Source organism: Phoxinus phoxinus, assembly GCF_949152265.1.
Source record: "Phoxinus phoxinus genome assembly, chromosome: 14".
In the NCBI taxonomy this organism is placed as follows: Eukaryota; Metazoa; Chordata; class Actinopteri; order Cypriniformes; family Leuciscidae; genus Phoxinus; species Phoxinus phoxinus.
Genome location: NC_136889.1, coordinates 2,712,966 through 2,740,763, shown reverse-complemented (window position 1 = coordinate 2,740,763; position 27,798 = coordinate 2,712,966). Strand labels below are relative to the sequence as shown.

The following is a 27,798-nucleotide window of genomic DNA, read 5'->3' as shown; positions in this document are numbered from 1 at the left end:
GTGTGTGTGTGTGTGAATGAAATAAGGCGGGGCATATTTATCAGGTCTGAACCCCTTCGCCACGCCCCTCGTGTCTGACGTCAGAGTTTGGTTTGTACTGGGACGTGCAGAACGCACACAACACAACCACGCGCATGAGGAGCGCGCCTGCGGGATGGAGCGTGCGCGGCACGATCACAAACCCATCCGTTTAATTAACGGAGAGAGTGGGAATATATTTTGTGTGATGAAACGGGTAAGGTTGTTGATTTGCGTTTGTTAAGGCGGACGCGTTGTGTGTGGATCAACGGGAAAGTTATCCGCAGGAACGCGTGGGGAAGGACACTATTTAAAGGGCCAGCAGCGCGCAAACGAGAACATGGAGCGATGCCCTACTGTTTTGGATCCAGACAGGGATAAACAGTATTGCGAGCTGTGTGGAAAGATGGAAAACCTTTTAAAGTGCGGTAGGTGCCGGATCTCCTTCTACTGCAGCAAAGACCATCAGAAACAGCACTGGAAAAAACATAAACTCACCTGCAGAGAGGCTGAAAACACCAAGATTGTGGCACAAACTCCACATCTGCAGGAGAAACCAGCTGATCCAACACTGTTCACCAGAAGTGAAAGCTCAGAGACTGACAGCAGCAACACAAAACACAAACCCCAAACACTAAAACTGGCCACTGAGTACATCATCCCATGTATGAACAAACATGGCATTTGTGTCGTGGACAACTTTCTGGGTGAAGACATCGGGTTGTCCATTTTAGATGATGTGAAAGCTCTTCATCAGGCTGGGAAATTCACTAACGGACAGCTGGTGAGTCAGAAAAGTGACTCTTCTAAGGACATAAGGGGGGATAAAATCACTTGGATCGAGGGGAAGGAGCCTGGATGCGAGAATATCTGCTTCTTGATGAGTCGCATGGATGACCTGGTCAGGAATTGCAATGGAAATCTGGGAAACTACACTATAAATGGAAGGACTAAAGTAAGTATGTGCCAAGGATGCTTTACTAACACGGCTCCTCATGTCATCGTGGTTTTGAAGGATTCATGCATCGTCCGGTCAATCTGCTAACAGCTTATATCTGCTGATATTTTGTATTTTTTTTATTTTTTTATTTTTTCAATGGATGATCCAGGGTGGCTAATGGCTGATATAAGGTATTTTTTATTGTTATAATAAGATGCATCTGCTTAATCTTTATTATGACCAGGGCATGACACTGACTTTTTTTGCTCCTGCTGTGTCTAGTGCAAAGGTTGGGGTCTCCAACCTTTTTTCATTTGAGAGCTACTTTTTAAAAATGAAAGTGGCCGAGAGCTACTCATGTACTTAAATCTCTTTAATAATGTCTCATAACTCTCATATTTTTTTTTATAGAAAATTGTACTTTGCATATTATACTGTAAAAACTAGGGCTGTCAAAAGATTAATCGCATCCAAAATAAAAGTTTGTGTTTCCATAATATATGTGTGTGTACTGTGTATAATTATTTATATATATATAAAAACACACACAATCATGTATATATTTAAGAAAAATTGGTTATATTTATATATAAAATATTTATATATAATATAAATTATATAAATGTATGTATAGTATATAAATGCAATTATTTCTTAAATATATACATGAATGTGTGTGTATTTATACATAATTCTACAAATTATACACACATATATTATGTAAACACAAACTTTTATTTTGGATGCGATTCATCTTTTGACAGCCCTAGTAAAAACCCATGATTATAGTCGAGTTTAGTTGATCATAACTAGAGATAAAATGGCATGAACATTTCATTTCATGATTATAGTGACAAACATGATCACGTTATCACAGAATCCAGTTTAAAAAGTACTAATACTACACAATGAAATTAAATATATATACAAATAACAAATAAAATTAGCATCAATAAGCACTTTTTGTTTACATAAACATTAAAAATGATGGCCAGATTTTGAAGGAGTGTCTTGCAACATGTTATCTACGTTCAAATAAAGTTTTGACAAAAAAGGTTTAACCTCACATATTTCAGCCTTTAAATCATTTTTAGAAAAAGAATGAGTCCGAAAAGATAAATTACTGACATTTACAATGCACATTAGCTTATCTTTTATTATTAATAGTAAAACTCGGTCCGATTTTCCTGTGGCCCCTGTCGTTGCTATGCAACCATGCACTGCGCTCTCCAGTCCACAACAACGAAGAAGTTTTAGTAGCTAATGAATTTCCACCACCGAAAAACGTTTGCTGTAGCTCTGCTACAAGATTTATTTACGGAGAGTGTTTGAGTGCACCCTCATCCTTCCTGTTGACTGAGCTTTCAATGTTGTTACGGAAAGGGTGAAGCTGATGGTTGGTTCTTGTCACATGATCTGCGGTGCGATTGCGGCATTCTGAAAATTTGAGATCTTTTCATCTCGCTGCGCCTGGAAAAAACGAGCGCGTCGCTTTAATTATGAGCGCGCTTGCCGCATTTGAACGAACTCGAGCGCACAAAAGATGCGCTCTGTGAACGGCCCTTGTCGAGCTACCTCCAATCAAGCCACGAGCTACTGGTAGCTCGCGAGCGACGTGTTGGAGACCCCTGGTCTAGTGCGTTTTCCAAAGTTAATAGCCACTCAGCATTTTCACTGAACACAATTTTGACATTGATACAATGGGGGAAAACTGCCATTTAGATAATTATTAATATTATCTCATAATTTGGTAGCAGGAATATTAGGATGCTGTCACTTTAAGACCTGACGCACGGATCCATTACACTGTTACATGCGTTTTCTTTCTCAACTGTTTATGTTCACTTAAAACATAACCGACTGTGTTTACATGAATACTCACCAACTTGGCATTTTGACATTATTTTGTGTGCATTTGAATGTTTGGACAATAAGCAGTTAAAAATATTCAATTTAGTGCTTTATATGTGCGCAAACCTTCAGTGAGTGAGCACAAAATCTGCGGGAATAAGTGAAATCAAGCCCCGTAACACTAACAATATTCATCCGGAGCAAATGAAACGAGTGAGTGAGGAGAGGCGGGTTTGTGTCAATCGCATTTGGAGAGATGAGAGAGAGAGAAAGTGTAGCTGGTGTCATGTATTCTGTGGAAAATGATTATTGGAAGCGTTTCAGATATTTTAGTATTGATATCGAAAAATCTATATTTTTGACAACACTACATTGCACATAGTTTATTATTTCAGATGCCTTTTAAAATCTACAATTGAACAAATTTGATATATATATTATATTGAAGCAATTAAACAACACTAATGGAAGGATGGGGACTGTGCAAATACTTATAGTGAAAACACTTTCCAGAGGAGACTGACAACACACAGACAGACACAGATCAGGTTACTCTTCGGTTACTTTTGATATTAAACATATAAAGTCTCACCTTTCAAATTTAGTCTTTTTTTTAAAGAAATGTAAACAATAAATAGCGTTTTGTGGCTCTTTAATGTGTGTGACAGATCGCTGTGTTGCCTCAGTTAAAGCCGCTCGTGAACCGATCATCTCTTCCTTCTAGTTCATTTATAGCATCAAATAAACATGAATGAACATCAGAAGGAATGTTGTTTTAACCGCGGAAAGGCGTCAGTACACTCCGCTTCTCAAGCTCAAATCCTGCACCGTTAATCTACTAACTCTCCTGACTGCTTTATCGGACAAAATGGCGGATGGCGAAGTATGATTGGTCAGATCACCTGTCAATCAAGCTCCCTGCGAAGGGTCAATTCCAGCACATCGTGAACATCATGAGGTGCATCCTGGGAACCGAAGGAGTTGACATGTACGCTGCACATATGATGATTTTCCTTCTCTATCTTTCACACACGCTTGCTTCATTTACAAAAGCCAGAATTTTAATATTATCTGATTAATGCTTACAATCTTGGCTTGGTCAATCACTCAGTCTGTTATTAATTATACTGAAAACGACATGTGAGCTGGAATTATTTTGGTTAAATTCAGTGCATCATTTGCATGCATCCTTGCAATTTTTTTGGCAAGTGATTTATTCCTTTATTTTTGGGCTGGGTAGAAAAATTATACTATCAGCTTGGCAAATTACTGTGAATATTTATATTCAGATTTGTATGTTACCAGTGTGCACAGTTTAAAGATGATCACTGCACCATAAGCAGTGAGTACCTAACCTGAAAAACCTTTGTGCATTATCTGAGGATTGCGGTGCATGTGGCATTTGTTGTGCCGGTTAGAGAAACACTTTCACTTTTTCTTTGTAATTTGAAAAACTGCTTGTAACATTAATAACAAGGTCATAGATTTGATAGTATGCATGAATCAACTTAAAAAATTACACAGTTTAGCTTTAAATACCTCAATATTCTCGCATCTAACATAAAACATATATATATATATATATATACTGTATATACATATATATATATGCACATATATACTATATATACACAAATTTTTATGTTAGATGCATTTGAAAGCACTAATATAAACACATTTTATTTTATTTTTTAATGCATGAGTTGGAGAAGATGGTAAAGAAAACTACATGATTCCATACTTCCCTTTCTGTAAGAGTTTGATGACTTCACTTTTATTCTAAATTGTGGCAAAGAGCAAGAAAAAGCTTCCCAGAACAGACTTTCAGAAATACTAACAGAAATGAAAGACTTTGCCTTTAGATTAACTTTATTTTTTCTATGGCTGATATTTCTAGCTCTGCCATGCACCTTTCCACCTTCTTCGCACGCCGTCTTCATCCAATATGTTGGAAATCACCACATCAGGTTGTTTTTTTAAATTGCAAAATTAAACCCTTTACATTAGTTTAACGATTGATAATTAAGTATAGTGGAAAATTATACAGGTTAAGTTAATTAAACGCAATATAATAGTGTTTTGGAGGTAAAATAAATATATCTGTGTTACTTTAACAAAAAATAATTGGGTAAAAACAACAGTGCCACAAAACCATTTTTTTGAGTGAATAAAGTGAGTGTGTGTTAAGGCCACATTTGTATGTCGCTGTGTTTAGTGCATCCGAGCCTCTTCCAGGCCTCAGTTTCACTTTGGCCTTGCGTGTGACCTCAGATCTCACTGTCCTCGAGTATATCAGAGCGACTGACCCACGAGACCCACAGTCGCTCGACCGGCCCCGCTCACACTCCCTCTCTTTCATATTCAACCGTTACAAATCATCATGCAAGTTACCTTGATGTTTAGTGTCTCTGCTTACTACAGTTTCCTTTGTGCTGCTGTGAAGTCCCTCGAAGTAAACACACAATTAGGTTTTGTTGCTGTAACCGAGCTTTTTCATAGATCTGTTGATGCTGTCTTTTTCTCTGTAATTTAACGTTTATTTAATTGAGCAAGTCAGGTTTCCATGGCACATTTTTTATGCACATTAGACAAAACCAACAGCTGGGTTTCAGTTTTTAATAAATAAATGTAAACCCAATGGTTGGGTTCAAACAACCCAACATTTTTTAGTGTAGCCCCTTTTTTGCTTTTTTTAAAATGCATATAGTTTTAAAGCCTGTTTCTGCGTTACAAGTGCATGTTTCTACATCTTTAACTTGGCAAAGTAAAGAGATTAAAACATCTGTCATGTCAGAGGTTTTCAAATCACATGCATTGAGCACATTTCCTATTCTTAACCACAGTGTAATTTTAATATCATTGTGATACTATTATAATTTTAAAAAGCAGAAACTCGTACAGGTTTGAAACAACTATCCCTTTAAGTGTAAAATATTACGTGCTAATGTTGTTATTAATCTTGTTTTCAAAGGACGGCACAACTATTTGTGCGTCTTCTCGCTCTCTGCTCTGTGACCATGAATGTTCATCATATTGCATGAGTCTGATATTATACTGCATGTCTTAGCCAACTTCATGCATTCTGTTACACTGACGAAGCTCAAGCAGAAATATAATTTCATCAATGAAGCGTTCTCTCTCTCATGCTTATGATCCTATTGCACTCATTTCTCAAAAATATGCAGGTGAAACTCAGAAAATTAGAATATGGTGTCATTTATTTCAGTAATTCAACTTAAAAGGTGAGACTAATATATTATATAGACTCATTACATGCAAAGTGAGATATTTCAAGCCTTTATTTGTTATAATTTTGATGATTATGGCTTACAGCTTATGAAAACCCCAAATTCAAAATCTCATAAAATTAAAATATTACATGAAATCAATAAAAAAGGATTTTAAATACAGAAATGTCGGCCCTCTGAACAGTATAATCATGCATACGATCTCTGTACTTGGTTTGGGCTTTTGCATGAATTACAGCCTCAATGTGGCGAAATAAATGAACTTTTGCATGATATTCAAATTTGTTGAGTTTCACCTGTAAACCGATAAGTGATAGATGGACATTTTTTACAGTGTAGTCGTCCAAATGACTTGTTCGCTGAATTATCCAAGTATTTTCATTATAAAAGTCATTATTCACTATAGTCTTTTGCTCTCAATTCTCTTTTAAACTTGAATGACCCTTTGAATACGAGACACACGAGAACCAGTGGTGTTGGACGTTATTGACTTCATCACTGACGCAAACGTTCATTAAAACTTCTCCTTTTGAGTTCCACAGAAGAAAGAATGTCATACGGGGTTAAAACGACATGAGCTTATATTAATGATGCCGACAGCCAGTCCTTTACTGTAACGTGACCTTCTTTAATGGTATGCAGCTTTACAATAGCCTCTCTGTACACACTGCATTGTGTGTGTGTGTGTGTGTGTGTGTGTGTGTGTGTGTGTGTGTGTGTGTGTGTGTGTGTGTGTGTGTGTGTGTGTGTGTGTGTGTGTGTGTGTGTGTGTGTGTGTGTGTGTGTGGATCTATGCAAACAATGCTGATGGAGAGAGTCCTGCTTTTACCGACTTTTGACCCAATTTGCTGGTTTGTGCAAAAAAGGAAGTCATGTGGATTTGGCTTCAGAAGGCTTTTTTCTGCATGTGGCTGCATTAAGACTAATTTAACAACAGTCAATGAAGGAAACAAAAGAGGAAGTCTTTTAATCACGCAATCTTGACATGAAGAACCTTTAAAGGCACACTATGTAATATTTTTGGATCAAAATATTCAAAAAAACACTTGAACAATGTTAGGTAACACTTTATTTTAGTGTCCTTGTTACATATGTTACATGTACTTACCATAGTAATAACCGTAAATTATGCATAATTACATGCAACTATACCCTCAACCAAATCCTAATCCTACCCTAAACTTATAGTACACTCTAAAAAATGCTGGGTTGTTTTAACCCAATTTTGGGTAAAATATGCACAAACCCAGCCGTTGGGTTACATTTTTACATTACATTTTTAACCCAACGTTTGGGTTTGTCCATATTTTACCCAAAATTGGGTTAAAACAACCCAGCATTTTTTAGAGTGTAAGTACATGTATAGTAAATTATTATTACTCAGTACTTAAATATATAATTACACTGTTACAATGACACCTTAAAATAAAGTGTAACCCAATGTTATATATTTTGTTGATTTGTGTACTTACATTAATCCAAATGTTTCTAAGAATGTTTAAATCCAGAGAAATAAGCGGTTTTAACATATCAAGGACATCATACCCACGTTACCCTCGATTTCTGGATATATTTTGTAGAAACCATGGAAAACATCAAAGACGCTTGAATATATGTTTTATAAGACACACTCTAAAAAATGCTGGGTTGTTTCAACCCAATTTTGGGTCAAATATGGACAAACCCAGCCGTGGGTTACATTTTTAAATTACATTTTTAACCCAACGTTTGGGTTTGTCCATATTTGACCCAAAATTGGGTTGAAATAACCCAGAATTTTTTAGAGTGCAGGTGAGCAACTGTTTGGATACATTCATCGACTGAAAACGAATCATTGTTAGACAGCTCAACACAGTTAGTCTCTTTGTTTGAATCTCATTTTCTTGATTTACCGCGAGTACCATGTTTTACCATACACTCAACCCAAATGTGGGTCAAATATGGACCAACCCAGCCGCTGGGTTAAATTTTCAACCCAATGGTTGGGTTTGTCCATATTTTACCCAAATTTGGGTTAAAAACAGTCCTAAATTTTTTAGAGGGTACCTAATATCGATCTACATTAGTAGCCGCCGGGTGAACGCACACAGTAGCATTATAACAACTTTCAACACACTCAAATGCATGTAATATGATCAAACAGCGCTGCGTTACCCCATATATGTATGACTGGAAGAAGCAGAAGCGTCCGTGGTACTCGCACTCGCCTCTCATCGCTCCAGCGGCCTCGTTCCTCTCCTCAGATTTTCGTAACGTTAATAAATCTTTAATACATTACCGGTCATCCATGAGTATTGATTTCAGCGCGAGTCCATCGTATTCTCCACCGGCTGTAGAGGCGAAGACAACAACTCCGACGATTCTGCGAAATCAAGGCGTCATCAAGCTACACCTTTGTTTTGAATAAACGACCTCTAGTGGTGAAAAGGTTCATAATGTGCTTTTAAAGGGTTAGTTCACCCAAAAATTAAAATGATGTCACTGTAATAATTACTTATCCTCATGTTGTTCAACCCCGTAAGACTTTCCTTCATCTTCGAAACTGGGCCTCTGAGTGAGTTCCCGTAGTGTAACAGCGCAGCGCTTCGTCAGAACGCAGGCTCACTATTGGCCGACGCTGGTTATGTGTGTGATGCTGGCCAATAGTGAGCCTGCGTTCTGACGTACAACCCAGAAGCGCTGCGCTGTTACACTACGTGAACTCACTAGGAGGAACACACAGAAGAACATCAAGAGTTGAATAAAGTCCTTATTTTTGTTTGTTTTTGCGCACATAAAGTATTCTCGTCGCTTGATAAACTTAAGGTTGAGCCGCTGTAGTCAGTTGGACTATTTTAAACATTGTCTTTACTAACTTTCTGGGACGGCAAGTTTCAATTACAATAGAAGTCTATGGAGGAGTGAGACAGCGCTCAGATTTAAAGCAGGGCTATGCAGTTTCGGGATTTTCTTCGCTGTATTCTCGCTCTTTGCTCACAGGTTTCTCTATAGAGCGCCCCCTACAGCTTCGGAGTAGATATTTGACAACACTGGACCCTCTTGAAAATGAGATGTTGCATCTCAAGGGGCTATCCATTAATACATTTAAATTTAAATTTAAATTAAAATTGCAATTGAAACACTGTCGAAAAACTTGTTGTCGACTCTCAGATACCAGAGGCTAGTAGATCAACGGCATCACAGCAGACGGGACAATCTTTACAGCGTCTTCTTCATTCGGGTTCGAACAGCGTGAGGGAGCAATAATGACAGACTTTTAGCAGATTTTATTTTGCCGTAAAGCAATTCGTTACATCGCGAGACATGATATCACGCGATACTTCCTGACGCGGCGAACCGCGGCCCAAAGTTGCGAGTGTGTTTTTCCGCTCACAGGCGATAGGGTGGTGCGAGACGACCAACATTCAACCCGAAAAAAGTAATATAACCATTCCAATGACTCCAAAGCTGTTCAGTTAAGGTAAAAAACCTGTATAGTTCACCTTTAATCAAAAATATCTTCATTTGTGTTCCGAAGATGAACGAAAGTCTTACGGGGTTGAACAACATGAGGGAGAGTAATTACAGAGTTTACATTTTAGGGTGAACTAACCCTTTAACATCCACGAAATTCCACAAAAGGTTCTTTATAGTGATGATAACAGGTTGAAATGTTCTTCAGAGTCTTTGGGGAACCAAAAATGACTCTTCTTTGGCATTGCTACATTTTTTCTAAAATGTTCTAATCATTTGTAAACAAGTATACATTACTTCTATGAGCTCGCTGTTTCTGCCTTAAATTATTACATTGCTTAAATTAATAAATTTGTAGCTAACAGTGATTTTGTAAATGTACATTTCTGAAATACACTGTCACCTCTGATAACAGATCACTCTCAGGCCCCATCCACACTACTGCGTTTTCGTTTAGAAACGGAGACCTTTTGCTACGTTTGCACCTCCCGTCCAGACTACAACGGCACAAACGAAGACCTAAAACGGAGAAGTTTAGAAACGCTCCGACCCCGTTTTGCGTTCTGAATCTCCGGAGGGCATTTAGTGAAGACGGTCAAAACGGAGGACTTTAAAAACGATGACGCAGAGGCTCACGCTCGACTCTATGATTGGGTGTCATCAGTCATGGCGTATCCTTCCCTGATTCGTCAGCCACCCATCACATGACCCGTCCCCGGGAAGAAAAATAGCCTCATGCATTTTCTGTAAAGCTGCTTTTGAAACGATGTGTATTGTGAAAAACGCTATACAAATAAATGTGAATTGAATTGAAAACTGCGCAAACCTGCTTTAGGAACCTTTATTTTTAAGAGTGTAGGTTTGGTGATCTAATGCATTGTTTAGATGTATTTTGCATGTTAAGCTGTTTGGTTGTGAGTTCTCGAGGCAGAGATCCAAGATCCGTCTTGAGAAAAGAGTGTGTTGTTCTGGCAGTCTGCAGCTGTAGAGGCGAATAGGAAAAGAGGATGCCGGAGGTGCTGGTGTCATGGGAATGCCAAACATCTCAAAGCATAATCACTCAACTTTCTCCAGTTAACAGAAAGGTAGAGCCAAAGCCCTTCTGACTTAATGTCTAGATGTCTGCTTATGTGTGTCTCACAAGATCACGTACAGTGCTGTGCATAAGTGAACACACCCATGCTAAAGTTGACTAAAAAGAGGAATAAAAAATCATCTTTTGGAAATTGATATTAATGCCTTAATTTAAAAAATGAGGAAAAATCCAACATTTAAGGACACCAATTTTCTTTGTGAATGAATAATGTATCGTAAATAAATAAATGTTCTTCTTTAAAACACAGTGTGCATAAGTCAGCACACCCCTGTGTTTCCCCATAGAGGCAGATTTATATTTTTAAAGGCCAGTTATTTTATGGATCCGGGATACTATGATCCTGATAAAGTTCCCTGGGCCTTTGGGATTAAAATATCCGCACATTATCACACACCCGTCACCATACCTAGAGATTGACATAGTTTTATATCAGTTCGCCTAATATCTAGTTTGATTTGTATTGAGAGATGATCTTATGGAAAGTTCCCCATGCCAATCTTGACATTTTTTGGTCAAAAATGACAGAGCACCAGTTAAAAGGTTAATAACCAGTCATATGTTGGGGTTAGGACTGTGTTCAGGGTCTTGACCAACAATTTCCCTCTGATTTCAGGGATAGATGAGGGTTAGGGATTGTATGATACTACAGTTGTTCCAGGATTATGCTCTGCATGGGTTATTATATGGACAATATTCTGTCCAGAGGGTCTGTGTATTTCATATCATCACACCCTAAAATATATCTAACACATATATATGTACTATATCTATCAATCATTTGATAGTTAACCCAAAAATAATTCTTCAAAATATCTTCTTTCAGTTCAGCAGAAGAAAATAAGTTTCAGATTTTATTCAGTATTATTCAGTTTCTTTCCCTCAAGCCTCCAAGTTTTGTCCTAAACTAAAAAAAAAAAATGCAAATAATATGCATCAGTTTTTATGCATCATTTAACTAAATAAATAATAGTCACTGTTACTTGTTTTATACAAGGACATTTATAAGATTCTGAAAGTGTATGCAGTGCCCTCACTGACTTTTGAGGCTAAGTTTCTCAGTTTATTTATTCATTTATTATTATTAACGTTCACATGATTTATTTTGGGAGTTTTGTTTGAGTCAGCGAAGGTTACCGAGAGTGTGCTTCGTATCGGACACAAAAATAAACAGTGGCGCGAGTCTCCGACTCTGTTAAACTTCTCTTATCAAACAATCAAACTAAATATTATTGTTTCAATAATCAGTTGTTTTGGAGGAGCCTAAAAGCTCTGATTGTCCATAAAATGGTTTATTGGCAAAACAAATGCCCTCTTTCATCTGGCAGCTGTTTTTCCGATTAATAATGTCAAGTCATATTCATTTCATTTGTTGAACATTGACCCGTCCTCATTCATTGGTGTAGCTGGTAGAGTTTGGTTCAGCCAATGTGGAACAAGTCGATTTTGAAAGTGACTGAGTTAACAAGTCTTCCAAATCTACAAAAATTAGAATATTGTGCAAAAGTTAATTTATTTCAGTAATTCAACTTAAAAGGTGAAACTTATATATTATATAGACTATTATATTTATATTAAATAAGTGAGATATTTCAGGCCTTTATTTGTTATAATTTTGATGATTATGGCTTACAGCTTATGAAAACCTTTTCACAATATTCTAATTTTGAATTTGGGGTTTTCATAAGCTGTAAGCCATAATCATCAAAAGTATAACACATAAAGGCTTGAAATATCTCACTTTGCATGTAATGAGTCTATATAATATATTAGCTTCACCTTTTAAGTTGAATTACTGAAATAAATGAACTTTTGCACCATGTAAAAAAAAATTCAGTTTCACCTGTATATATTATATATGTGACCCTGGACCACAAAACCAGTCACATGGATCACAATTTTGACATTGAGATTTATAGATCACATGAAAGCTGATTACATACGCTTTCCATTGAAGTATGGTTTGTTAGGATAGGACAATATTTGGTCGAGACACAACTATTGAAAATCTGGAATCTGAGGATGTAAAAAAATGTAAACATTGAGAAAATCTCCTTTAAAGTTGTGCATTTATGTTCACGATTGTGCTGCATTCACTCACAAAAATACATGTTTTATATATTTACGGTAGGATATTTACTAAATATCTTCATGGAACATGATCTTTACTTAATATCCTTATGATTTTTGGCATAAAAGAAAAATTTATAATTTTGACCCGTACAATGTATAGTTGGCTATTGCCACAGATATACCCGTGCGACTCCAGACTGGGTTTGTGGTCAGGGTCACTTATGTGAAGGATTTGTGCAGACTTGATAATGATGAGTTGTTGTTTTTTCTATTTTACATTAAGTAGTCAGCGTTTGTTCAATAAGATATTTTCCTATAACATTTCAAGGCTGTCAGAGACGTCGGTGATTCCCACAGAACTGCACCATGCAACAATTTTAACTCTAACCACATTTGCAATGAAAATTAATGCAATTTGGAATAAAACTCCTGTATGCATGTCTAGATACACTGAGTTTAAGGCATATCATGACTTGCAAACAAAGCATATGGTGAGAAAAAAGCATTAGTCTTTTTTCTGCAATGCAATTAAATGTAACTCGACACCCCTGCATGCGGTTCTATGAATATGCAAATGAGCCCCGCCTCCACTCACTCACTCACTCAGAGATCCACTGGTTGACGATCACACGTTGATCTGATTGGTTACAAGGTAGTGTGTGACGTCAGAAACACCAGCGATTTCAAACCGTGTGTTTGAGACTGTCTTTGGTTCACTGCAGTTTTAAGCAGAAAATACTCAGCAATGCTGTCGACTTATGAACTTACACATGGTTTGTCTCTTAAAGCAGATTAAAAACACCACATAGAGATATAAACAACGTTAAAAACTGCATTTTTTAGACAGTCTTAACATAGTGGCTATTTATTCAATTGGACACAGGTCTTAGATAAATAGAAATGGATTTTTAAGGGATTCAATTGACCGTTCGCAAAGACCCGCCCCACTTAGTTACTGTCGCTATGTCCGACAAGATATGCCGCTCTCACACACACATGTTCTCACGCAGTGAAAAACACACGTGGAGCAGAGAGGACACTGATAACACACTGACAGACACAGACAGGTTACTCTTCGGTTACTTTTGATATTAAACATATTAAACAAAGTCTCACCTTTTAAATTTGGTCATTTTTTTAAAGAAATATAAACAATAAATACCGTTTTGTGTCTCTTTAATGTGTGTGTCAGATCGCTGTCGCCTCAGTTAAAGCCGCTCGTGAACCGATCATCTCTTCCTTCTAGTTCATTTATAGCATCAAATAAACATGAATGAACATCAGAAGGAATGTTGTTTTAACCGCGGAAAGTCGTCAGTACACTCCGCTTCTCAAGCTCAAATCCTCACATGTTAATCTACTAACTCTCCTGACTGCTTTGGCGGACAAAATGGCGGATGGCGAAGTATGATTGGTCAGATCACCTGTCAATCAAGCTCCCTGCGAAGGGTCAATTGGGGACTTTAAGGCATATCATGACTTGCAAACAAAGCATATGGTGAGGAAAAAAGCATTAGTGTTTTTTCTGCAATGCAATGAGTTTTGTTTATTTAGATTTAGACAAGAAAATGGCTCTCTTTAGAAGTGCTGACTGAAAGGTTCAAAGATGGCCGCTCTACATGTGTAGATCTGTCCGTGTGAACACACTTCAGTAATGAGGGATCCTGCGGTTGTGTTTTTATGGTTCGTAGGCCAGGAACTCTTTTAATATTCAGACGTAGTTTTGAAGCGGCTGGAATGTAAACAAAAGCCCTCAGCGTCCGGATCGCCCGTTAATGAGGCCGTAGAGAATGCGGAAGAATGACAGCGCTAGTGTACGGCAACGGCCTCTACACACACACACACACACTTACAGTAAGGCTGAGGCGTACGCTATCTTACACACACATCTACTGTACGAGAGCCAGCGTGAGTCAGAGCTCAAGTATTGAGAAGAAGAAGCCTGATCTGAAGAGGATGAAGCCGGTGGACGTGCACTGGGCAAAAGAACCTCGTGTCTAGAGTAAAAATGCTTTCTTAGTGAATGCATTGCTTGAAAAATAAGTACAAATACAAAATTAATGCATGTTGAATTAATGAAATATTGATTTGAGCTGCAGTATAAAATGTAGGCCAAGGGAGACATGCTGTACAATTGACCCTGCAAAAAATGCTTTAGTATTGTTGTCTTGTTTCCAGTCCAAATATCAAACATTTCTTACATTAAGAAGCATTGGCTAAAGTAGTAAAATGGCATAAGTCTTGTTTTCTGGGGAAATAAATCAAAATGAAGTGAGTTTTTGCTTAAAACAAGCTAAATTATCTGCCAATGGGGTGAGAAAAATCATTTTGTTTCTGTTTGAATTAAGATTATTTTTCTTACCGACAGATAATTTAGCTATTTTTAAGCATCAACTCACTTAATTTTGATTAATTCCCCCGGAAAACAAGACATAATATCTTATGGCATTTTAATCATCTAGTAAATGCAAATTGATTTAAGAATTTGTAGATATTTGGACTGGAAACAAGACAAAAATACTGAGTAAGAAAAGTATTTTTTGCAGTGCAGATGTAACATTTGACTTCTAAATTGTATCCAAATATTTTAAAAGTTTTTTGAGTAATAACAACATGACCAAAATGCCTTGTTTGACCAATCAGAATCAAGTATTTCAGACTTTAATGTCAGTTTTGAAACAGCACACTGAATTTGTTGATTAAGCTGTTATTTTTTAGTCATTTAAAAAGTATTAAATGCGTTAATTAAGATTTGTGTAATTTTGAACACTGTAAAAAAAGTACAATCAACTTGGGAGAGGGGGGAGGGGCAGGAGAGAGCGAGAGTGTGGGGGGGGTGAAAGAGAGAGAGTGGGGTGGGGGGGGGCGAAAGAGAGAGAGAGAGAGTGGGGGGGGGCAAGAGAGAGAGAGAATGGGGGGCGAGAGAGAGAGAGTGGGGGGACGGGAGAGAAAGAGAGAGAGAGAGTGGGGGGGGGGCGAGAGAGAGAGAGTGGGGGGGCAGGAGAGAGAGAGAGGGCGAGAGTGGGGGGGCGGGAGAGAGAGAGAGAGAGAGTGGGGGGGCAAGAGAGAGAGAGAATGGGGGGCGAGAGAGAGAGAGTGGGGGGGCAGGAGAGAGCGAGAGAGAGGGTGAGAGTGGGGGGGCGGGAGAGAAAGAGAGAGAGAGAGTGGGGGGGGCGAGAGAGAGAGAGTGGGGGGGCAGGAGAGAGAGAGAGGGCGAGAGTGGGGGGGCGGGAGAGAGAGAGAGAGAGAGAGAGTGTGAGGGGGCGAGAGAGAGAGAGTGGGGGGGCAGGAGAGAGAGAGAGGGCGAGAGTGGGGGGGCGGGAGAGAAAGAGAGAGAGAGTGGGGGGGGCGAGAGAGAGAGAGTGGGGGGGCAGGAGAGAGAGAGAGGGCGAGAGTGGGGGGGCGGGAGAGAGAGAGAGAGAGTGTGAGGGGGCGAGAGAGAGAGAGAGAGAGTGGGGGGGGCAGGAGAGAGAGAGAGAGAGAGAGTGTGAGGGGGCGAGAGAGAGAGAGAGAGAGAGAGCGAGAGAGAGAGCGAGAGAGAGAGCTAGAGCGAGAGTGGGGGGGCAGGAGAGAAAGACAGAGAGAGAGGGCGAGAGTGGGGGGGCGGGAGAGAGAGGGAGAGAGAGAGAGAGAGAGAGAGAGAGAGAGAGAGAGAGAGAGAGAGAGAGAGAGAGTGTGAGGGGGGCGAGAGAGAGAGAGAGACAGAGAGAGAGAGAGAGAGAGAGAGAGAGAGAGAGAGAGAGAGGGCGAGAGTGGGGGGGCGGGAGAGAGAGAGAGAGAGAGAGAGAGAGAGAGAGGGCGAGAGTGGGGGGGCGAGAGAGAGAGAGAGAGAGAGAGAGAGAGTGTGTGAGGGGGGCGAGAGAGAGAGAGAGACAGAGAGAGAGAGAGAGAGAGAGAGAGAGAGTCCCTCACGCACTGCACGTAGCAGGATCATTAAAACACAGCTTCCTCTGGCTTCAGGCCAACAGCATCCGGGGTTCACATCAGTTCATCTCTGTGTTTCTCTCACACACTCGAGGTGGAGGTTTGGCAGCCTCAGATCGAGGGTTAAAGCACGACGTGTGTGTGACGCTCAGGAAAGGATTGCCGGGTCCAGCCTTCAGACCTGCAGTGTGTGTGTGTGTGTGTGTGTGTGTGTGTGTGTGTGTGTGTGTGTGTGTGTGTGTGTGTGAGTATCTGTCCTGTTACTGCACCCATGCCATCCAAAGCTATGCAATTACTTGTTGTACTGACTTTAAAATTATTGAATTAAAAAAAAAATATTGTATAGCAAAATTATTATTATTTAAAAAAAAGTGAAATGTTATGAAATGAAATGAAACTTGACTTATACATTTACAAAGTAAATGAAATAGATTGATTTGTCTTGATAAAATTTGATATATTGTACACATCATTTTACTTTTTAATTTATTTTTGCATAATCACCTAAATAATTAAAATCTAAAATAAAATAAAACATGTATTTTTTTTTAAATCATTAAACTTTTTAACATTTAAGAATTTTTACTTTGTGGAATTATTTGTAAACTTAAATTTATTGAGTTTTTTTAATATTATATTTTAGGGTTTCATATTTTTATTGAAAAATATATATATATTTGAAATTATAAAAAAAATGTAAAAGTGTATTTTTTATAATTTAACAATCAAAGTTTTTTTATTATTATTATTATCAAAATGATCAAGTATTTTTACATTTCGGTAGTATTTGTACAGGCTTAAATAAAAATGTAAAAAAAAAATTTTAATGTTTAATATTTCTATTGAATTTAGTTTTATTTTATTCACCCAATTAATTAAAAAATGTAAGATTTAAAGTGTATTTTTTGTAATTTTAAATTGTAAAATATTTATACAGTTTGGTAAGATTTGTCTACAGACTTAAATGTATTAAATTAAAAACGATTATTATTATTATTATTAATTTAGGGGAAATTATTCACCCAAATAATTGAAAAGTAAAAAAGTAAGGACTTTTTTTTAAGGACTTTCTAAATCGGGTTTGTAATAGTGAGATCAACTGATAACATGTAAGCCTAGAGTTAAAAAAATAAATAAAAAATTTGTTAAGAAGCAAGTCTTGTGTTTTTACTCAAGCAAATCTGATCAAATGCCGTCATGGGTTCTCAAGAAAAGTGTTTTATTAATGTTCACTCAATGTTAAATCCTTCCTTCTTGTAAACACGGGACATAAGAGCAGAAGTGAAGGAAACCGAGATGGATGTTTTCGTTCTGCAGGACTGGGATGTTTGTTGCTATAATAATATGTGTAGAATGTGGAAAAACTTGCGTCACTTCTGTTGTGAGACTTTGACAATGCAGAAAACATCTCTCAACACGTTCACATCATCATTATTATTGTTCAGTATTTGAACTGAACGCCACACCCCTCCGTATGACCATCATCAGACACACACACACGCGCACACACACACACACACACACACACACACACACGCACACACACACACACACACACACACGTGATATGAAGCTTTGGTTTTGACCTAAACCACTTCATCTGAAGTCCACATCTTAAAGGGATAGTTCACCCAAAAATGAAAATTAGCCCTTATATGCACTTTTATGATGGACAGATGCACTCTTATGATGGACAGATGCACTTTTATGATGGATAGATGCACTTTTATGATGGACAGATGCACTTTTATGATGGACAGATGCACTTTTATGATGGATATATGCACTTTTATGATGGACAGATGCACTTTTATGATGGACAGATGCACTTTTATGATGGACAGATGGATGCACTTTTATGATGGACAGATGCACTTTTATGATGGATAGATGCACTTTTATGATGGACAGATGCACTTTTATGATGGACAGATGCACTCTTATGATGGACAGATGCACTTTTATGATGGACAGATGCACTCTTATGATGGACAGATGCACTTTTATGATGGACAGATGCACTTTTATGATGGATAGATGCACTTTTATAATGGACAGATGCACTTTTATGATGGACAGATGCACTTTTATGATGGATGGATGCACTTTTATGATGGATGGATGCACTTTTATGATGGATAGATGCAGTTTTATGTTGGATAGATGCACTTTTATGATGGACAGATGCACTTTTATGATGGATAGATGCACTTTTATGATGGACAGATGGACTTTTATGATGGATAGATGCACTTTTATGATGGATAGATGCACTTTTATGATGGACAGATGCACTTTTATGATGGATAGATGCACTTTTATGATGGACAGATGCACTTTTATGATGGATAGATGCAGTTTTATGTTGGATAGATGCAGTTTTATGATGGATAGATGCACTTTTATGATGGATAGATGCACTTTTATGTTGGATAGATGCAGTTTTATGATGGATAGATTCACTTTTATGATGGATAGATGCACTTTTATGATGGATAGATGCAGTTTTATGTTGGATAGATGCAGTTTTATGATGAATAGATGCACTTTTATGATGGACTTCAAAACAGAAACAGTCTTTCACTGCCATTATAAAGCTTGGAAGAGCCAGAACATGTTTTAATATAACTGATTGTGTTCGTCTGAGAGAAGAATGTCATATACACCTAGCATGACTGCAGTGTAAGTAAATCATGGGCTAATTTTTTGGGTCACTCTCCCTTTAAGAGTTTGTGTCATTAGGGGCGCACAATCTATTGTAACTATTTTCATTTATTTTGTATTTATGATATTTCAGATCTCAATACTGATGCTTGCATATCAAAATTCTGACTATTTTCTCTGTTTTGTTGCCAGGCAATGGTGGCATGTTACCCGGCTAAAGGCACTGGATATGTGCGCCACGTGGACAACCCAAATGGCGATGGGAGATGCGTCACATGCATATATTACCTTAATAAGAATTGGGATGCCAAGGTAAGTAATCTGTAATTCATTGCATCCTATTCTTTTTTTTTAATTTTGCATCCTATTCTTTTTTTTAATTTGTAAAAAAAAAAAAAAAATGATACATAAAATATAACAAAAAATTATACAAAAGGAATACATTGGCAGAGCAGGTTACAATACAGATAACAAAAAATAAAAATGTTAAACAATTATGAAAATAATGAGGTATATATAAATGCAAGTGCACAGAAGACCAGAAAGACGCATATACAGTGCATGTATTCATACATCCCAATACCATTGCATCCTATTCTGAAGAGTTTGATATGAAAGATTGTCAGATGTTTAAAGCATGCTTTATCTGCATAAGCGCTACAGAAAGTCGACATGACACGACTGCATACGTGCCAGTAGGCCTGCTTCATTTCGGCCTAATCCCATTAACCTCAGAGATTGTAATCTCCAGAGAAAACCAGGAGAGTTTCTGAAACCGAGTCAGGGAAATGTGTTTGTACGCCATGCTCGTATAGTTCTATTTCGTGCATAAAGTCCACCATATTTACCTTTAGTTGCCTGGTTTAGAGACTCTAACCCGATGCCTTGCTCCTGTTTTCCTCGGATCGTCTTTTTCAATTATAGATTTTCAGAAAGCACAAAATTATGTTGCATAGCAAAGATAATGCATAGTTAGTTGCTCCTATACAACTACAGATATTATGGATCTTGACTTTGCTTTAAGGTTTAAGTTGACAAACCAAATTTGATTGTGACATTAACTATCCCATTAAGAATTAAAGGTTGTGTAGGTAAGAATTGTCTAAAGAACTTTTTTTCAAATTGGCTTAAACTGTCTTTATATACCAATACATAATTAAAATGTAAGTACTTTGAAAAAGAGAGTATAAAAATTGAGTGACTATAGTGTATTTAATCTTCAAAAAACACAGCTCATTAATTCCTACCGGGACGAAACAAGTGATTGGCTTGCGCGACTGTCACTCTCCGTCGCCATGACTACCACCGCTATTACTGGCAGTCGCGCACCCGTTTTTAGGTGGGAGTGAATGTAATTAATGAGCTGTGTTTATTGAAGATTAAATACACTAGAGTCACTCAGTTTTTTATACTCTCTATTTCAGAGTACTTGCATTTTAATTATGTATTGGGATATAAAGACAGTTTAAACAAATTTGAATAAAAGTTTTTTTAGACAATTCGGACCTACCCTACCCTAACATTTTGTGATTTTTTTAAAAATGATATTATTATGTGACATATTTGAATGATGCCATATCAGAAAAAATAATTGAAATAACAAGCATTTATACATTTTAAAAAATATATATATATTCTTTTTTTTTTCTATACAATATTTTTTATCGTATACATTTTTTAATCAATTTTATATGATTTTTATATCTACTATAAACACCATGTAAGATTGCCAGATCGGGTCACGTTTCTGTAGTTCTAATGAGACATAAGAAAATGACAAATTTACGTCAAGCGTTACAATAGTCATTATTTAGTTTTTCTTCGTTTCTGATGTAGCAATGCATCACACTTTCATGAAATCATGCATCATACTCTACCTTGCCTGTGCACATCGTTCATCCCAAAGCTGGCGCTGGATAAACAGCGAGCGTGCGTGCGACAGTACGCTAAATTATTCACGACAGCGGTAATGGACAATTCCGCTTCCAGCCTGTATGTATTCATTGTATCTTCTTCTGTAAACATATGCTAAGAAACATTTGGTTATTAAAAGGCTCAAGCAGTCTAGTATGGCAGCTTGAGCACCTTAGAGCCTAAGGCTGTGTGTCCACCAAAGCGTTTTTTCACGCGGCTGGCGTGTTTTTTCAATTGTTTTCAATGGGAGCGCCGCGTTTTTAAAACACCATGAGCGTAACGAGGCGCAGAGCGCCTTTTTCACGCTGAACGTTCTGCGTTTTTTACAGGTCGCCGAGAGTTGAAGAATGTTCAACTTTGGGTAAAACACTGCACTCATCACTGTCACTTTTTACCCAACCGTCCAATCACAGTGGAGGAGGGGCGGGACTAATACCACACCGACCAATGGATATTCTGTATCTGTAATGATCTCCAGAGCGCTATTTTTATTCTGGCCAGTAGGGGTCGCTCTCCATGTCATACTTCCTCCAGAACTGTGGATGGCGCTTGTATCATGAACACTAGTCTCTCCACTCCTGAAGGAGGCGCCATTACCCCTAACATGTTCTAAATCCTTCTCATCAATCCTGATTCCCCACACCTGTGTTTGACCCTTTATAAGTCTTTTTGTTCCCTGCCTCTGTCTTGAGCCATTTATCCCGTTAACTTTGAATATTTTTGGACCCTCGTGTCTGTTTTTGTTTTCACTGTTTTATGGAAGCTCAGCTCTCCTAGTTTATTTGTATTTTGTATCTTTTATTTCTCTAGTAAAGATTACCTTTATTTTTTGAAGACTCAAGTCTCCTGGCTCTTTTGATCTTCTGCTATTGGCTTTACGTGTTCGGGAGTTAGCTCAGTGAGTTACCACTTAGAGCACCGGAGACCCGGGTTCAATCCCCACCAAGGGCAACTTCTTACAGTTTCATAGCAACAAAGCGTCTCAACTGAAAAAAAAAAGGCGCTGCCAAACCGCTCTCAAGCACACATAGCTCGTCATAGCTAAAAACGCTTTGGTGGACACACGTCCAAATCCAAAAATTGTCAATAAATTTTATTCTCAAAGTGGTCCTGACTGAACTAAGTAACGATAATGTATAGTGAGGCGGTTGTTATAGCGAATACAACCCGACAGGCTGATCAGGATTGTATTCGCTATAACAACCGCCTCACTATACATTATCCCGCTTATTACATGGCTATACCAAATAAATCAATAATTTGACACAAAAGGAGTTTATGGATTTAAAAATGATTGTATTGCTTCCGTTAAAGAACACCGTGTCCATGGCAACGCTCTGTTTTCCATGGCAACGGTGTGTTATACTTAGCAGCGGTCAAGAAATCACAGACCGCATTCTACATTAGAATTCAACCAAGCCATGTAATAATGTTAACTAATGAACCAAAAGATCTTACTGACCCCAAACTTTTAACTGTATAGTGTACGTTGGTTCAGTGATGTTAAATAATGCTTTTGACTTGAATAAAACCAGTTCATTTAGATGTTGCCACTTTTTTCAGTGTAGAGAAAAAAAATAGCTGATATCACAGCATTTTAAAGTGTACTTCCCTGATGATTTTGCACTTTTGTGCTTGAATGCGCATGCATTGGTGAGCAGTATAAAGCGTGTGCTCAGCTCCCCGGAGAGTGTGTGCATGCGAGCAGCGTGTCGTTCGTGTGAAAGGTTCATAGTCTCGCACCCTCGGCGTACGGGGCTTTATCCAGCATGTGGTCTTTTCCTCTCATCCCTGTTCAGGAAGGCCTCGCTCCGCTGTGCTTCCTATCCTCGCCTCCTCCAGACCTGGCCTCTCATTGTTTGGGTCGCTCTGTTATTTTCACTAATGGAATTTATCATTATCACTAAAAAAGCTCCAGTCACGCACTGCTGAGTCGACTGTATTGTCACGTTTGCATGATATCATGCGAGTTTATGATTCATAATGGCATCAGAGGCATATCACATTTATATGAAAAGGGGTGATTTATTGTTTTAGAGGGAACATTTTACAATACGGTCTCATTTGTTAACATTAGTTGTGCAAAGCAACACCCTAGCAACCACCCAGAACACCCTAGCAACCATCCAGAAAACTATCGCAACACGCTATTAGCAAATCACATTTATATGAAAAGGGGTGATTTATTGTTTTAGAGGGAACATTTTACAATAAGGTCTCATTTGTTAACATTAGTTGTGCAAAGGAACACCCTAGCAACCACCCAGAACACCCTAGCAACCATCCAGAAAACTATCGCAACACGCTATTAGCAAATCACATTTATATGAAAAGGGGTGATTTATTGTTTTAGAGTTAACATTTTACAATAAAGTGTAATTTGTTAACATAAGTTGTGCAAAGGAACACCCTAGCAACCACCCAGAACACCCTAGCAACCATCCAGAAGCCTATAGCAATTGATTAGCAACACGCTATTATAAAATCACATTTATATGAAAGGGGGTGATTTATTGTTTTAGAGGGAACATTTTACAATAAGGTCTCATTTGTTATCATTAGTTGTGCAAAGCAACACCCTAGCAACCACCCAGAACACCCTAGCAACCATCCAGAAAACTATAGCAACTGATTACCAACACGCTATTAGCAAATCACATTTATATGAAAAGAGGTGATTTATTGTTTCAGAGGGAACATTTTACAATAAAGTCTCATTTGTTAACATTAGTTGTACAAAAAAAACACACCCTAGCAACCACCCAGAACACCCTAGCAAATGCCTAGCAACCATGCAGAAAACAATAGCAACTGATTAGCAACACGCTTGCAACTGCTAAATAACATCCTAGCAATCATCTATCTTCAAGCTCTTAAAACTAACTCAGACTTTCTGATCAGGCTTTCTCGAGCCAAAATATTGTATTTTTTAACCACCCAGAACACCCTAGCAACCATACAGAAAACCTAGCAACTGAATAGCAACACTGTAGCAACCGTCTAGAATACCCTAGCAACCACCTAAACACCCTAGCAAATGCCTAGCAACCATCCAAAAAACAATAACAACTGCATAGTAACACCCTAGCAATCATCCATCTTCAAGCTCTTAAAACTAACTCAGACTTTCTGGTCAGGCTTTCTCGAGCCAAAATACAGTTAGTTGAGAATGCATTTTTTAATGTAGCTTTTGTCTAATACTAAAGCTCATAAGTGACTGATGTTGCTCTGTGTGTTCAGGATCACGGAGGCATACTGCGGATATTTCCAGAGGGCAAAGCTCGGTTTGCCGACATCGAACCCAAGTTTGACCGCTTGCTTTTATTCTGGTCTGACAGACGAAACCCTCACGAGGTCCAGCCTGCGTACGCTACACGGTACACACACAAAACACACACACACACACACACACACACACACACACACACACACACACACACACACACACACACACACCTTTTTCCCCCCTTTATAACTCATAAACTTCTCCTGTGTTTGTAGATATGCCATTACCGTGTGGTATTTTGATGCTGATGAGCGGACGAGAGCTAAAGAGAAGTACCTCACAGGTAATTACACACAAAAATAAATAAAAACTGTCATTATTCGCTCACCCTGAAGTCGTTCCAAACCTGTATGCTGTTATTAAAGAGGAGGTTTGAGCAGCATATCTTTGAAATATAGAAAATATAGAAAAATTAGAATATCGTGCAAAAGTTCATTTATTTCAGTAATTCAACTTAAAAGGTGAAACTAATATATTATATAGACTCATTACATGCAAAGTGAGATATTTCAAGCCTTTATTTGTTATAATTTTCATGTTTTCAATATAGTGCAATGAACCATGCCAAATTGTGCCAATATCATTTTTGGCCTGTCATTCAAAGAAATTATGAACACATGCAACAACGAAAATTATGAACACATGCAACAACGAAAAATATTAATATCTGATTATGTTGTAGTCAATGTATGCTTTTTCCTGTGAGCTTTTTTTTAAATCAAATCTACATTATTTTATTATTATTATTATTATCTGCCAAATAATTTTGTCAGATAAATACCTTAACCAAGTTTAGTGTTTTGTTCTTCCCTCGTTTAAAATAATTTGCTCATATTTTTATTTGAGTCATTAAAAGCAAATGTCCCCTCCGGACGTCACTTTTAGCAACGGCTGTATGTTATTTGAGAGCTTTGAGGATAGAAGATTATCAGGAAATAATTACTCATATGTGACCCTGGACCACATAACCAGTCACATGGGTTAATTTTTTGCAAATTGAGATGTATACATCATATGAAAGCTGAATAAATAATCTCTCCATTGATGTGTGGTGTGTTATGATAGGACAATATTTGGCCGAGATACAACTATTGAAAATCTGGAATCTGAGGATGCAAAAAAATGTAAACATTGAGAAAATCTCCTTTAAAGTTGTGCATTTATGTTCACGATTGTGCTGCATTCACTCACAAAAATACATGTTTTATATATTTACGGTAGGAAATTTACTAAATATCTTCATGGAACATGATCTTAATATCCTCATGATTTTTAGCATAAAATAAAAATGTATAATTTTGACCTGTACAATGTATAGTTGGCTATTGCCACAGATATACCCGTGCGACTCCAGACTGGGTTTGTGATCAGGGTCACATGTCCTCACAGAAAGCGTTGTGTGCTTAAGTTAAAACAGATATAGTGTCAAACTCTGAGGGTTAATTCTCTCCTCCTGGTTTTCTTCTTGTAAAGGTGCTGGTGAGAAAGGAGTGAAGGTGGAGCTAAACCAGCCGTCTGAACCGAGCTAATCAAAGTAGCATTAATCTGGACTTTTCCTGGTCACACGCTGCGTGGAAAAAGAAGAAGAAGAAGAAGAAGAAGAAGAAGAGGGATTCGGAAAAGCCAGCGGGTGTCCGTGACGAAGCAAGAGAAGGATTGAATTAATAGAGATTTAAAACTCTGCAGAATTCAACCTCAGTTCCTGGAAAACCAGCTAAAAATATGACGGTTTAATCTTACTTCTAAAAAGGTACAGTACTCTGGGTTTCACGGACTGGAGTCAGAGCTTCGGAGGAATGATTCAAATGTTGAAAGGACATTTTTTGTTGTTGTTGCTTTTGGATCTGGGACGAGTTTCTACATTTCGACCTGATCTTTATGAATCCAGTTGCACATCTATGCATGTTCTTTCTCATCACTACTGAATCTGAAATGCACACAGTGCCAGCGAGGACGTTCGGCATGTTCATTCTGGCAGATGCATCATGGGAATGTCATCTGCAATCCTACAGCTTAACTTTGTTACATGCACAGGGTCATGTGACCTGCAAGTTATTGTTTAAATTCATCAAAATAAAACCTGTTTGCATTTTACACATGGTTGCATTTTTTTATATTCTCAAACAAGGTGTACTTTTGCTTATTTTCCTGCTGTCGGTTAAACTCGTGCGCTTGAACACTTCAATATTTGATATTTCACCACCTGCTGCTGTACAATAACAGGTATTTACTGATCAAAATACAAAATTGTCATTTCAGATCAAAATCAACAGAGTGGGTGTTTTAAATATGGAATGAGAGAATATTAATTGGTCTGATTTTTGTAACCATCTTCAGCATTTAACAGCTCTTTAGACAGACTTTATATGCCTCTGATCTCAGCTCTTTACAGGCTTTATGGAAATGGCGAAACTCTGCCGCCTTGTGGCAAATACAGTAAGTACAGGTGAAACTCGAAAAATTAGAATATGATGCAAAAGTTCATTTATTTCAGTAATTCAACTTAAAAGGTGAAACTGATATATTATATAGAGTCATTACATGCAAAGTGAGATATTTCAAGCCTTTATTTGTTATAATTTTGATGATTATGACTTACAGCTTATGAAAACCTTTTCACAATATTCTAATTTAGATTTTTTTTTTGAGTTTCATAAATTAGATCCACACACACTCCTGAACTCACTCCTGATCCACACACACTCCTGAACTCACTCCTGATCCACACACACTCCTGAACTCACTCCTGATCCACACACACTCCTGAACTCACTCCTGATCCACACACACTGCTGAACTCACTCCTGATCCACACACACTCCTGAACTCACTCCTGATCCACACACACTCCTGAACTCACTCCTGATCCACACACACTCCTGAACTCACTCCTGATCTACACACACTCCTGAACTCACTCCTGATCCACACACACTCCTGAACTCACTCCTGATCCACACACACTCCTGAACTCACTCCTGATCCACACACACTCCTGATCCACACACACTCCTGAACTCACTCCTGATCCACACACACTCCTGATCCACACACACTGCTGAACTCACTCCTGATCCACACACACTGCTGAACTCACTCCTGATCCACACACACTCCTGAACTCACTCCTGATCCACACACACTCCTGAACTCACTCCTGATCCACACACACTCCTGAACTCACTCCTGATCCACACACACTCCTGAACTCACTCCTGATCCACACACACTCCTGAACTCACTCCTGATCCACACACACTGCTGAACTCACTCCTGATCCACACACACTCCTGAACTCACTCCTGATCCACACACACTCCTGAACTCACTCCTG

The 27,798-nt window shown here is 38.1% G+C and overlaps 2 protein-coding genes across 2 annotated transcripts in view; one reads left to right on the top strand and one right to left on the bottom strand.

Moving 5' to 3' along the window:
• tsnax (translin-associated factor X) overlaps positions 1-27,798 on the bottom strand; it is a 64,043-nt gene that overhangs the window by 18,147 nt on the left and 18,098 nt on the right. The window lies entirely within an intron of this gene.
• Positions 89-26,575, top strand: egln1a (egl-9 family hypoxia-inducible factor 1a). The gene is made up of 5 exons (XM_079636150.1): positions 89-973; positions 19,457-19,576; positions 24,419-24,555; positions 24,680-24,747; positions 25,938-26,575. Exons 1-5 carry the CDS (start codon positions 359-361, stop codon positions 25,991-25,993), a joined length of 996 nt encoding a protein of 331 aa, XP_079492276.1. The 5' UTR covers positions 89-358; the 3' UTR covers positions 25,994-26,575.

What these genes read in the sequence shown, in the direction of transcription:
- egln1a (XM_079636150.1), top strand. Translation starts at nt 359, where the DNA reads ATGGAGCGATGCCCTACTGTTTTGGATCCAGACAGGGATAAACAGTAT. An exon ending in CAGCCTGCGTACGCTACACG is followed by an intron (nt 24,556 to 24,679) that starts GTACACACACAA and finishes CTGTGTTTGTAG; the next exon opens with ATATGCCATTACCGTGTGGT. An exon ending in TAAAGAGAAGTACCTCACAG is followed by an intron (nt 24,748 to 25,937) that starts GTAATTACACAC and finishes CTTCTTGTAAAG; the next exon opens with GTGCTGGTGAGAAAGGAGTG.